This window comes from Pseudophryne corroboree, chromosome 7, assembly GCF_028390025.1.
Source record: "Pseudophryne corroboree isolate aPseCor3 chromosome 7, aPseCor3.hap2, whole genome shotgun sequence".
NCBI lineage: Eukaryota > Metazoa > Chordata > Amphibia > Anura > Myobatrachidae > Pseudophryne > Pseudophryne corroboree.
Genome location: NC_086450.1, coordinates 10,480,546 through 10,494,354, shown reverse-complemented (window position 1 = coordinate 10,494,354; position 13,809 = coordinate 10,480,546). Strand labels below are relative to the sequence as shown.

At 53.1% G+C, this 13,809-nt stretch overlaps 1 protein-coding gene across 2 annotated transcripts in view; it reads left to right on the top strand.

Moving 5' to 3' along the window:
- Positions 1–13,312, top strand: part of CCNYL1 (cyclin Y like 1) — an 86,777-nt gene extending 73,465 nt beyond the window's left edge. For both annotated transcript variants that reach the window (XM_063932673.1, XM_063932672.1), the window contains exons 9-10: positions 1,674–1,836; positions 10,242–13,312. In XM_063932673.1, coding sequence (XP_063788743.1) covers positions 1,674–1,836; positions 10,242–10,358 — 280 coding nt within the window. In that variant the 3' untranslated portion in view covers positions 10,359–13,312. The remainder of the gene's footprint in view (positions 1–1,673; positions 1,837–10,241) is intronic.
- Positions 13,313–13,809: the final 497 nt, after the last annotated feature.

Here is a 13,809-nt window from a genome sequence, read left to right as displayed (position 1 = left end):
CCCCAAATACACAGCCCGTAGCCCATCAGCCTGTGTCTGGCCGCAAGCAGCAGGTTATTCTGTACAGTGGTTCAGTTTGCTGCTGCAAAACTTATATATATTTGCAGAAATGCCTCTCCGTTATCTCCCCTCTGACATACTTAGTCACGGCCAAGACCCCAGTGATATAACGGCTGCCCCCCATTAACCCAGTTTTATGCGCATACTAAAGAAATGCGCGATGCGTGTGACCTGATGCAGCGAGTGAGCGTTTATCCGCAATCTCACCGTAGCTGTGTACGGGGTGGCGGCTGCGACTGCATTAATGTACGCCACTGATTCGGGCCCATAGACAAATACTACATCCGTGTGTGAGTGTTGTGGGTATCTCATATGTATTTTGGCATTGGTGGTCTTTTAGTAGGGCTGCCAGACGATGTGGGGGGGAGGGGGTGACTCTCTTCACCGTAGTCCTGGCGGTCTATCTTTAATGTTACAGCGCCGGCTGTGCAGACTGGGGATTGCAGTTAGAATATATAGTTATACTGTGTTCTGGCCAAACACAATCATCCAAATCACCTACAATCAAGTGAAATGATAAAAAAATAGCAAGCGTAACATAAAGCGTTACATGAAGGCAGCTAAGGGAATGGAAACAATTTAATTAATGCTCTTTCAAATAAAATGCCCAGGAAAGGACAGATGCGCTGCTGGCCACAGGTGTTGTCCCTATAGCTGAGATTATGCGGGTCTGCAGACCGCCGATGACCCTACGCACTGGAGGAGTTCTGCCGGCCGGGAAGGGTGTGGGGGGGGGGGGGATCCCTTGTTCCATACTGCCATTTATTTATTTATTATGCGACGAGTCCATACTGCTTCAAGTGCCCTTTTCCATCAAGATAATAGCGGCAGCTCTCTTCCGATCCATTTGTTGCCTTGGTGACGTGCCCACTTTCGTAGATACGTCTGTACTTTAGTAATAATAATAAAAAGAGAGAGAGCCTTTTCCTGTTATCAATCTGGTGAAAACGTTGCCGGGTTCATGGGAGCTAATAAACAGCAAGTATCGCTCCTTTCATCTGCTCCGCTGCAGAGCGTGCGAGAGCAGGAGAGAGCGGCGCCGCTCTGCTCCTGGAAGCCCGCACCTCGGTAAGTAATGCGCTGAGTGTTCGGCCGGAGCAATGAGAGCCCTTATCTCGCCGCGCTCTGTTACATTCACAATTGCATTATACAGCTTTCTCACGTCTTACCGAATGTGTGCAGCCTCTCATGCGTAGCCGCACAATATACGGGGCGCTGAAAGCTTTCAGATCACGTAATACAGTGTAACGTCTCCCCTCAAGTAAAATAGTTTTTGCAAGTCGTGGAAATATTTAATGTGGGGAGAAGACCTGTAACCTCCAATCTTCTCGTGCGCTTACTATATACTGAGTTGACGTCTGATCGTTTTGGACGTGGATTTTCCGTATTAGCGATCGCATGGGTCAGGTTGAAGTTAGTCACCTACTCCAGTAACTGTTCAATAAAATTATTCCGTACAATCCGGAATAACTGTACGGTGGCGTGTGACCGACTTTGTGTACGTCTGCACCGGGGCGCAGTGTATAATGCCCGCTTGGCTGTACCGCTGGGATGTGTTACTGCCAGCGTCCGTCTGTCTCTGCGGATAGTAACGCGTTGTGTTTGACTCTTAGGAATGAAATGGAGAGACACTTCCTGGAGCTGCTTCAGTTCAACATAAACGTCCCTGCCAGCGTCTATGCCAAATACTACTTTGACCTGCGTTCTCTGGCGGATGACAATAACCTCAGTTTTCTCCTGGAGCCGCTCAGCAATGACAGGGCACAGAAGCTAGAGGTAATCCCGGAGGCTGTCTCATATCCGGCCTCATTACTTATTGCGGGGCTGAACTCGGAGCTAAGCCAGAAAACACGTAACTTTGCACCTTAGTAACACCGTGCTGTGCTGTAGAGGGGGCAGATGTAACGTGTGCACCTGGGTAACACCATGCTGTGCTGCAGAGGGGGCAGATGTAACGTGTGCACCTGGGTATCGCTGCGCTGTAGAGGGGGCAGATGTAACGTGTGCACCTGGGTATCGCCACGCTGCGCTGCAGAGGGGGCAGATGTAATGTGTGCACCTGGGTAACACCATGCTTCGCTGCAGAGGGGGCAGATGTAACGTGTGCACCTGGGTAACGCTGCGCTGCAGAGGGGGCAGATGTAATGTGTGCACCTGGGTAACACCATGCTGCGCTGTAGAGGGGACAGATGTAACGTGCACCTGGGTAACATCGTGCTGCAGAGGGGGCAGATGTAATGTGTGCACCTGGGTAACGCTGCGCTGTAGAGGGGGCAGATGTAACGTGCACCTGGGTGCAGAGGGGGCAGATGTAATGTGTGCACCTGGGTAACACCGCGCTGCGCTACAGAGGGGGTAGATGTAACGTGTTCACCTGGGTAATGCTGCGCTGCAGAGGGGCAGATGTAACGTGTGCACCTGGGTAACACCATGCTGCGCTGCAGAGGGGCAGATGTAACGTGTGCACCTGGGTAACACCATGCTGCGCTGCAGAGGGGGCAGATGTAATGTGTGCACCTGGGTAACACCGCGCTGCGCTGCAGAGGGGGCAGATGTAACGTGTGCACCTGGGTAACGCTGCGCTGCAGAGGGGGCAAATGTAACGTGTGCACCTGGGTAACGCTGCGCTGCAGAGGGGGCAGATGTAACGTGTACACCTGGGTGCAGAGGGGGCAGATGTAATGTGTGCACCTGGGTAACACCATGCTGTGCTGCAGAGGGGGCAGATGTAATGTGTGCACCTGGGTAACACCGCGCTGCAGAGGGGGTAGATGTAACATGTGCACCTGGGTAACGCTGCGCTGCAGAGGGGGCAGATGTAATGTGTGCACCTGGATAACTCTGCGCTGCAGAGGGGGCAGATGTAACGTGTGCACCTGGGTAACACCGCGCTGCGCTGTAGAGGGGGCAGATGTAATGTGTGCACCTGGGTAACACCATGCTGCGCTGTAGAGGGGGCAGATGTAACATGTGCACCTGGGTATCGCTGCGCTGTAGAGGGGACAGATGTAACGTGTGCACCTGGGTAACACCGCGCTGCGCTGTAGAGGGGGCAGATGTAATGTGTGCACCTGGGTAACACCATGCTGCGCTGTAGAGGGGGCAGATGTAACATGTGCACCTGGGTATCGCTGCGCTGTAGAGGGGACAGATGTAACGTGTGCACCTGGGTAACACCGCGCTGCGCTGTAGAGGGGGCAGATGTAATGTGTGCACCTGGGTATCGCTGCGCTGCAGAGGGGACAGATGTAACATGTGCACCTGGGTATCGCTGCGCTGTAGAGGGGACAGATGTAACGTGTGCACCTGGGTAACGCTGCGCTGTAGAGGGGACAGATGTAACGTGTGCACCTGGGTAACGCTGCGCTGTAGAGGGGGCAGATGTAATGTGTGCACCTGGGTAACGCTGCGCTGTAGAGGGGACAGATGTAACGTGCACCTGGGTAACACCATGCTGCGCTGTAGAGGGGACAGATGTAACGTGTGCACCTGGGTAACACCATGCTGTGCTGCAGAGGGGGCAGATGTAACGTGTGCACCTGGGTAACGCTGCGCTGTAGAGGGGGCAGATGTAACGTGTGCACCTGGGTAACACCATGCTGCGCTGCAGAGGGGGCAGATGTAACGTGTGCACCTGGGTAACACCGCGCTGCAGAGGGGGTAGATGTAACGTGTGCACCTGGGTAACGCTGCGCTGTAGAGGGGCAGATGTAACGTGTGCACCTGGGTATCGCCACGCTGCGCTGCAGAGGGGAAAGATGTAATGTGTGCACCTGGGTGCAGAGGGGGCAGATGTAATGTGTGCACCTGGGTGCAGAGGGGGCAGATGTAATGTGTGCACCTGGGTAACACCATGCTGTGCTGCAGAGGGGGCAGATGTAATGTGTGCACCTGGGTAACACCGCGCTGCGCTGCAGAGGGGGTAGATGTAACATGTGCACCTGGGTAACGCTGCGCTGCAGAGGGGGCAGATGTAATGTGTGCACCTGGGTAACACCGCGCTGCGCTGCAGAGGGGGCAGATGTAACGTGTGCACCTGGGTAACACCGCGCTGCGCTGTAGAGGGGGCAGATGTAATGTGTGCACCTGGGTAACACCATGCTGCGCTGTAGAGGGGGCAGATGTAATGTGTGCACCTGGGTATCGCTGCGCTGCAGAGGGGGCAGATGTAACGTGTGCACCTGGGTAACGCTGCGCTGTAGAGGGGGCAGATGTAACGTGTGCACCTGGGTATCGCCACGCTGCGCTGCAGAGGGGGCAGATGTAATGTGTGCACCTGGGTAACACCGCGCTGCAGAGGGGGCAGATGTAATGTGTGCACCTGGGTAACACCATGCTGTGCAGTAGAGGGGGTAGATGTAACGTGTGCACCTGGGTAACACCGCGCTGCAGGGGGGCAGATGTAATGTGTGCACCTGGGTAACACCATGCTGTGCTGTAGAGGGGGTAGATGTAACGTGTGCACCTGGGTAACACCGCGCTGCAGGGGGGCAGATGTAATGTGTGCACCTGGGTAACACCATGCTGTGCTGTAGAGGGGGTAGATGTAATGTGTGCACCTGGGTAACACCGCGCTGCAGGGGGGTAGATGTAACGTGTGCACCTGGGTAACACCGCGCTGCGCTGCAGAGGGGGCAGATGTAACGTGTACACCTGGGTAACGCTGCGCTGCAGAGGGGACAGATGTAACGTGCACCTGGGTAACACCGCGCTGCAGAGGGGACAGATGTAACATGTGCACCTGGGTATCGCTGCGCTGTAGAGGGGACAGATGTAACGTGTGCACCTGGGTAACGCTGCGCTGTAGAGGGGGCAGATGTAATGTGTGCACCTGGGTAACGCTGCGCTGTAGAGGGGACAGATGTAACATGTGCACCTGGGTAACGCTGCGCTGTAGAGGGGACAGATGTAACGTGTGCACCTGGGTAACACCACGCTGCGCTGCAGAGGGGACAGATGTAACGTGTGCACCTGGGTAACACCACGCTGTGCTGTAGAGGGGGTAGATGTAACGTGTGCACCTGGGTAACGCTGTGCTGTAGAGGGGGCAGATGTAACGTGTGCACCTGGGTAACACCATGCTGCGCTGCAGAGGGGGCAGATGTAACGTGTGCACCTGGGTAACGCTGTGCTGTAGAGGGGACAGATGTAACATGTGCACCTGGGTAACACTGCGCTGCAGAGGGGGTAAATGTAACGTGTGCACCTGGGTAACGCTGCGCTGTAGAGGGGCAGATGTAACGTGTGCACCTGGGTATCGCCACGCTGCGCTGCAGAGGGGATAGATGTAATGTGTGCACCTGGGTGCAGAGGGGGCAGATGTAATGTGTGCACCTGGGTAACACCATGCTGTGCTGCAGAGGGGGCAGATGTAATGTGTGCACCTGGGTAACACCGCGCTGCGCTGCAGAGGGGGTAGATGTAACATGTGCACCTGGGTAACACCGCGCTGTAGAGGGGGCAGATGTAATGTGTGCACCTGGGTAACACCATGCTTTGCTGCAGAGGGGGCAGATGTAATGTGTGCACCTGGGTAACACCGCGCTGCGCTGCAGAGGGGGTAGATGTAACATGTGCACCTGGGTAACGCTGCGCTGCAGAGGGGGCAGATGTAATGTGTGCACCTGGGTAACGCTGCGCTGCAGAGGGGGCAGATGTAACGTGTGCACCTGGGTAACACCGCGCTGCGCTGCAGAGGGGGCAGATGTAATGTGTGCACCTGGGTAACACCATGCTGCGCTGTAGAGGGGGCAGATGTAATGTGTGCACCTGGGTATCGCTGCGCTGCAGAGAGGGCAGATGTAACGTGTGCACCTGGGTAACACCATGCTGCGCTGTAGAGGGGGCAGATGTAATGTGTGCACCTGGGTATCGCTGCGCTGCAGAGGGGGCAGATGTAATGTGTGCACCTGGGTAACACCATGCTGCGCTGCAGAGGGGGCAGATGTAATGTGTGCACCTGGGTAACACCATGCTGCGCTGTAGAGGGGGCAGATGTAACGTGTGCACCTGGGTAACGCTGCGCTGTAGAGGGGGCAGATGTAACGTGTGCACCTGGGTATCGCCACGCTGCGCTGCAGAGGGGGCAGATGTAACGTGTGCACCTGGGTGACGCTGCGCTGCAGAGGGGGTAGATGTAATGTGTGCACCTGGGTAACACCGCGCTGCAGAGGGGGCAGATGTAATGTGTGCACCTGGGTAACACCGCGCTGCGCTACAGAGGGGGTAGATGTAACGTGTTCACCTGAGTAATGCTGCGCTGCAGAGGGGATAGATGTAATGTGTGCACCTGGGTGCAGATGTAATGTGTGCACCTGGGTAACACCGCGCTGCGCTGCAGAGGGGGCAGATGTAATGTGTGCACCTGGGTAACACCATGCTGCGCTGCAGAGGGGGCAGATGTAACGTGTGCACCTGGGTAACACCGCGCTGCGCTGCAGAGGGGGTAGATGTAACGTGTGCACCTGGGTAACACCATGCTGCGCTGCAGAGGGGGTAGATGTAACGTGTGCACCTGGGTATCGCCACGCTGCGCTGCAGAGGGGGCAGATGTAATGTGTGCACCTGGGTAACGCTGCGCTGCAGAGGGGGCAGATGTAACGTGTGCACCTGGGTAACACCACGCTGCGCTGCAGAGGGGGCAGATGTAACGTGTGCACCTGGGTAATGGTGCGTTGCAGAGGGGGCAGATGTAATGTGTGCACCTGGGTAACACCACGCTGCGCTGCAGAGGGGGCAGATGTAACGTGTGCACCTGGGTGACGCTGCGCTGCAGAGGGGGCAGATGTAACGTGTGCACCTGGGTAACGCTGCGCTGCAGAGGGGGTAGATGGAATGTGTGCACCTGGTTAACACCATGCTACGCTGTAGAGGGGGCAGATGTAACGTGTGCACCTGGGTAACACCGCGCTGCAGAGGGGGCAGATGTAATGTGTGCACCTGGGTAACACCGCGCTGCAGAGGGGGCAGATGTAATGTGTGCACCTGGGTGCAGAGGGGGCAGATGTAATGTGTGCACCTGGGTAACACCGCGCTGCGCTACAGAGGGGGTAGATGTAACGTGTTCACCTGAGTAATGCTGCGCTGCAGAGGGGATAGATGTAATGTGTGCACCTGGGTGCAGAGGGGGCAGATGTAATGTGTGCACCTGGGTAACACCGCGCTGCGCTGCAGAGGGGGCAGATGTAATGTGTGCACCTTGGTAACACCATGCTGCGCTGCAGAGGGGGCAGATGTAACGTGTGCACCTGGGTAACACCGCGCTGCGCTGCAGAGGGGGTAGATGTAACGTGTGCACCTGGGTAACACCGCGCTGCGCTGCAGAGGGGGTAGATGTAACGTGTGCACCTGGGTAACACCATGCTGCGCTGCAGAGGGGGCAGATGTAACGTGTGCACCTGGGTATCGCCACGCTGCGCTGCAGAGGGGGCAGATGTAACGTGTGCACCTGGGTAACACCACGCTGCGCTGCAGAGGGGGCAGATGTAACGTGTGCACCTGGGTAATGGTGCGTTGCAGAGGGGGCAGATGTAATGTGTGCACCTGGGTAACACCACGCTGCGCTGCAGAGGGGGCAGATGTAACGTGTGCACCTGGGTGACGCTGCGCTGCAGAGGGGGCAGATGTAACGTGTGCACCTGGGTAACGCTGCGCTGCAGAGGGGGTAGATGGAATGTGTGCACCTGGTTAACACCATGCTACGCTGTAGAGGGGGCAGATGTAACGTGTGCACCTGGGTAACACCGCGCTGCAGAGGGGGCAGATGTAATGTGTGCACCTGGGTAACACCGCGCTGCAGAGGGGGCAGATGTAATGTGTGCACCTGGGTGCAGAGGGGGCAGATGTAATGTGTGCACCTGGGTAACACCGCGCTGCGCTACAGAGGGGGTAGATGTAACGTGTGCACCTGGGTAACACCGCGCTGCAGAGGGGGCAGATGTAACGTGTACACCTGGGTAACACCGCGCTGCAGAGGGGGCAGATGTAACGTGTGCACCTGAGTATCGCCACGCTGCGCTGCAGAGGGGACAGATGTAATGTGTGCACCTGGGTAACGCTGCGCTGCAGAGGGGGTAGATGTAACGTGTGCACCTGGGTAACACCATGCTGCGCTGCAGAGGGGGCAGATGTAACGTGTGCACCTGGGTAACGCTGCGCTGCAGAGGGGGCAGATGTAACGTGTGCACCTGGGTAACACCGCGCTGCGCTGCAGAGGGGACAGATGTAACGTGTGCACCTGGGTAACGCTGCGCTGCAGAGGGGGCAGATGTAATGTGTGCACCTGGGTAACGCTGCACTGCAGAGGGGCAGATGTAACGTGTGCACCTGGGTAACGCCATTCTGCGCTGCAGAGGGGCAGATGTAATGTGTGCACCTGGGTAACACCATGCTGCGCTGCAGAGGGGTAGATGTAACGTGTGCACCTGGGTAACGCCATGCTGCGCTGCAGATTAGGCAGATGGAATGTGTGCACCTGGTCAACACCATGCTGCGCTGTAGAGGGGGCAGATGTAACGTGTGCACCTGGGTAACGCTGCGCTGTAGAGGGGACAGATGTAACGTGTGCACCTGGGTATCGCCACGCTGCGCTGCAGAGGGGGCAGATGTAATGTGTGCACCTGGATAACGCTGCGCTGTAGAGGGGACAGATGGTAACATGTGCACCTGGGTAACACCGCGCTGCAGAGGGGGCAGATGTAATGTGTGCACCTGGGTGCAGAGGGGGCAGATGTAATGTGTGCACTTGGGTAACACCGTGCTGCGCTACAGAGGGGGCAGATGGAATGTGTGCACCTGGGTAACACTGCGCTGCAGAGGGGGCAGATGGAATGTGTGCACCTGGGTAACACCATGCTGCGCTGCAGAGGGGGCAGATGTAACGTGTGCACCTGGGTAACACCATGCTGCGCTGCAGAGGGGGCAGATGTAACGTGTGCACCTGGGTAACACCATGCTGCGCTGCAGAGGTGGCCGATGTAATGTGTGCACCTGGGTAACGCTGCACTGCAGAGGGGGTAGATGTAATGTGTGCACCTGGGTAACGCTGCGATGCAGAGGGGGCAGATGTAATGTGTGCACTTGGGTAACGCTGCGCTGCAGAGGGGGCAGATGTAACGTGTGCACCTGGGTAACACCATGCTGCGCTGCAGAGGGGGCAGATGTAACGTGTGCACCTGGGTAACACCGCGCTGCAGAGGGGGCAGATGTAACGTGTGCACCTGGGTAACACCATGCTGCGCTGCAGAGGGGGCAGATGTAATGTGTGCACCTGGGTAACACCGCGCTGCGCTGCAGAGGGGACAGATGTAATGTGTGCACCTGGGTAACACCGCGCTGCGCTGCAGAGGGGGCAGATGTAACATGTGCATCTGGGTAATGGTGCGCTGCGCTGCAGAGGGGCAGATGTAACGTGTGCACCTGGGTAACACCATGCTGCGCTGCAGAGGGGGCAGATGTAACATGTGCAGAGAGCTAGAGTTGGGAGTGTCATGTCCAAACTGAAATCTAAATTGCAGTGTAGAAATAAAGCTGGCAAGCATCTGTGGGCTACATGTATAAGCAGCCCGGATTTACCCTGCATGCAGACATAATGAATGTATTCCCCCCCCTGCAGTGCAGCATGGCTTGTCCAGGTGTAAAGTTACTTGCTCATTTTTGCCTTGCTCACTATCTGCCGCTAGGTGCCTGGATTTCTAGTTGTGTGGTTAAAAGGCCGCTGTAGTGGCCAGTCTCCCGGGCATAGTGCCGCTGTAGTGGCCAGTCTCCCGGGCATAGTGCCGCTGTAGTGGCCAGTCTCCCGGGCATAGTGCCGCTGTAGTGGCCAGTCTCCCGGGCATAGTGCCGCTGTAGTGGCCAGTCTCCCGGGCATAGTGCCGCTGTAGTGGCCAGTCTCCCGGGCATAGTGCCGCTGTAGTGGCCAGTCTCCTGGGCATAGTGCCGCTGTAGTGGCCAGTCTCCCGGGCATAGTGCCGCTGTAGTGGCCAGTCTCCTGGGCATAGTGCCGCTGTAGTGGCCAGTCTCCCGGGCATAGTACTTCATTGTTTTGTTCAGATCCTGTCTGCAGTCTGCGTCCTTTCCTTGTATGTTTTTGGTGCGGCACTTTGCAAGACGTTAATACTGATCTGTGCAATATATTTATTACTATATCCATTTTATTCTGTTTTCTTTCTCCCCCCTCCCAGGCTATCTCCAGGCTCTGCGAAGATAAGTACAAAGACCTCTCCAAAGTTGCCATGAGGCGGTCAATCAGCGCTGACAACTTAGTGGGCATTCGGCGTACTAATGCCATCATCTCCTGAGGCAACCTCCAGCTGCAGCTTCAGCGCGCGGCAACGGTTACCCCAGCACCATCCAGCTTCCCACACACGTTTTCAAGCCAGCAGGAGGGTTGCAGGGGGGGGAGTCACGGGACAGTGAACCCAGAGACGCCGCAAAGCCCCCATCCTAGAGACTAAGGGGCACACGTCATGGTGAAGCAGGAGAGGGTGTAATAAGAAGGAGCACAGAATAACCAGCGGGGTGGCAGACACTAAACCCACCCTCCGTTGTCCCTCCACTACCTACATTTGTATGCTTACTGTGTAGGCCTATAGCTGTGAACCGAGACTTTTTAACACTATATAGTTTGACATAGTAGACGCTAAAACACTAATCGTGTGAGTGTAGTTACATTTTTATTGGCCCTTTTTGTTCTGCAATTATCCCGCAGTGTTATTACAGACCCTTTTTTATTTTATTTTTTTTAGTTGTCGAATACAAATCCTTTTTTTTTTCTTTTTCTTCTAAAGCTTCTGAAGAAGTTTGAGGGTCTGCAATCTGTAATTCAATCCGTATGCAATGCTCCGTCTGTCACTGGCCCACCAGCACAACACGCCACAAAACTGTTTCTTATGATGGTCACTGTCCAAAGAAATGATGTGTATTTTTGGAACAAACCGACTTGAACTACTGTAGTTAATGGTGCTCCCTCTCCCCGAAAAAGTGATGCGTTACAAGACGCTGCAAAAAATGACAAACTTCTGAGGATTTTTTTTTTCCGTTTTACGCCACTTTCCGCGTCTCGGTGATGTAACAGATGTATTCCGTGCACTACCCGCTGTTCTGTTGGCGTTGCTTTAGTGTGATCTGTTTCTCTGAACTAAGGGTTACGGCCCGTCACCATCACACTCCCGCTTGGCGTCTACGGATTACGGAAGATCTCTACAATTCTGATTACCTCGGACCTCCCATCCTCGACGTCTGTGACCTGTCGCATGTGGCCGTGCTGCAGTGTCTTAATGCTGCGTGATCATTCATGTTTGGGTCCCACGGTGAAAGGCGACGTGTTGCAGCTACAAGATCCGCTGTATATAATGTCTGTGTTCTGCTGTCGTTTTCTATGAGCATTACAATTTCAACAAAACCGTATGGGGGGGGGGAAACCCTGCTTGCTAGATCTTTATAAACTGTCCCATACCTTGCGGTAACATGGATAGGTGTGTATGCCAAAGGATACAATTGTTTTGGGAACACGGTGTAGTCGACTGTTACTTCTGATCCGGTGAGAAGTCGGACCCCTCCAGATGAGTGGCGCGCGCCCCCTTTTAAGTTTTAATAAAATATAAAACTTAAGTTGACTTTGCATCCCAAAGTCAACTTAGCCTGTAGTTGCCTCTTTATAAAGGTTAGTGCATTAGCCGTAAACCTTTTATTTAGTGGCCTCTATGATACAGAAGGTCTCCTTCAAAAGTCAAACCATTTTAAGATTTCTAACCATTGTCGGCTAACACAAATACCTATTCTTTTAATGCCAATAAATGATGACCTATTGAATGTTGGTTTCTACACACAGTTTCTTTTTCCAGGAAATATTCCTATTTGCCTCCTCTCATCTTATTTCATCACACCCTCTCCAGCTTACAGCAACCAAAATGTTACTCCGTATGTATAATTACCGTGCACGTAATACGCAGCAGAATGCTGGTGTGAATGATCCAGGTATTGCATTGGTCAGTAAGAAGCAGAACACAGCTACTCATTTAATTGTGCAGGTCATGGTGGAGTCCTAAGTACTTTCAATAGGGATCCATTCAAAATGGGAAGCCAGTGCTTTTTGCATGAGGGAAGACTGTTCATTTTGCTATGAAGCCGAAATTTTCCCAAAGTTGTATGTTAAACCCTGTCCAGCTGTAACTGCTCTAAGTCCGCCTGTCACAGAAGTCATTTTGGGGACCAGATTTGAATCCTGTATCAGAAAGCTTTGTCACCACTCCGATAATGAGAAAGCTACTTTTAAAATCCATTTTACTTTTCATTCTTTCCTGTATATCCCCCAATATTGTTAATATGTCCAGTTGACTGTGCTACAACCAGGCCACATGTATGGAAATAAGCCCAGATTGGATGGCTGCAATGTTTCTTTAAATGTGCACCGAGGTTTGTTTGTTTTTCTTTTAAATCTATCCATTGACTTTTGTAAAGTATAAGGTTTTTTCCTAAAATTCTACTTTGGCGTGTGCAAAAGGCAAGGGCTGTCTGCTTATTTCGTCATACAAACATGACGCTGACATTTCACATGAGGTCTTGTCTTAGATGTAAATTAAATGATTTCTCGCCTCTTTAAACATTATAACACAATGGTTTGGGTGACAGGATTACATTAATACAGTCATCACCTGGGGGGGGGGGGGGGTATATTGGGGCTCGGTCGTTCGCATCTTGGCCTTAATTTACAAAGTGGCATCGCAGAGTCTCTGGTTTTGGACGCTGGATTTTAAGGGGCTACAATACTGAACAAAAAAAAACCACTTCTGTTTTCTGTATTTAGGGGCCCATTTATCAATGAGTGATCAAATTCATTGCATATGATCAATGGTGCTCCAGCCAATCGGCTCCCATCTGTCATTTTTCAAACACATGACAGTTGGGATCTGGTTGGCTGGCGCACCATGTATCATACGCAACGAGTTTTATCATTCACAGCGAGATTTATTATTCGTTGATAAATGAGCCCGTTAAAAGTAAAAGTGACGCTTGGTAAAATTTGCTCCCCCTCCTTATTTTTATGGAACTGTGGCTCATACGGAGGGGCAAAGCAGGCTACAGTATTAGTTTTATAATTCTAGCGCGGTTATCCTCTCTGCGCGGCGTTGTGTAGCAGGGGGTCCCAAAAACAAATCGGTTTATTCTGAAACTAATGCTACGTTTTCAGGTGGATTTGCTTTCTCATGTTTATATTCAAAAATAATAAATAAAAGCTAATAAACTCTCTATTTTAATTAAACGACAACGTGTTTTTGTGCCGATAGAACTTTGTGCGGCGTGTGTGTTTGTGGGTTACAAAACCCTACTTACAGGTTTTCCACTTTAATTATCAATAGGCTGTAAAACTTTCCGTGGTTCATTAAGGGCGTCCACTAATTGTCAGTGTTGCACGGTAATTAAGAGACTGAGTGACTGCTCCTGACAACCTGCGGCCGATGTAATATGCGTCTGTGTGAACAGTGTACGAAGTCTGAACGCGGCCCGTTCCCCCTTCCCAAGCACAGTAGTGTCACGCTCCTTGTAGCCTTCAATCCTAATTAATGTATTGGCTTGTCCTCTCCTGGTCTTGTAAGATATATACAGCAGATATATATATATATATTTATTTTTACAAGAAAAATGTGCCCCACCCTAATTATAAATACAGGGCAGGATGTAGAATTTTACAGCAATCTCTTCCACGTCCTTTGATAAGCTTCACATGCTCCTACCTGCAAGTCAGCATGC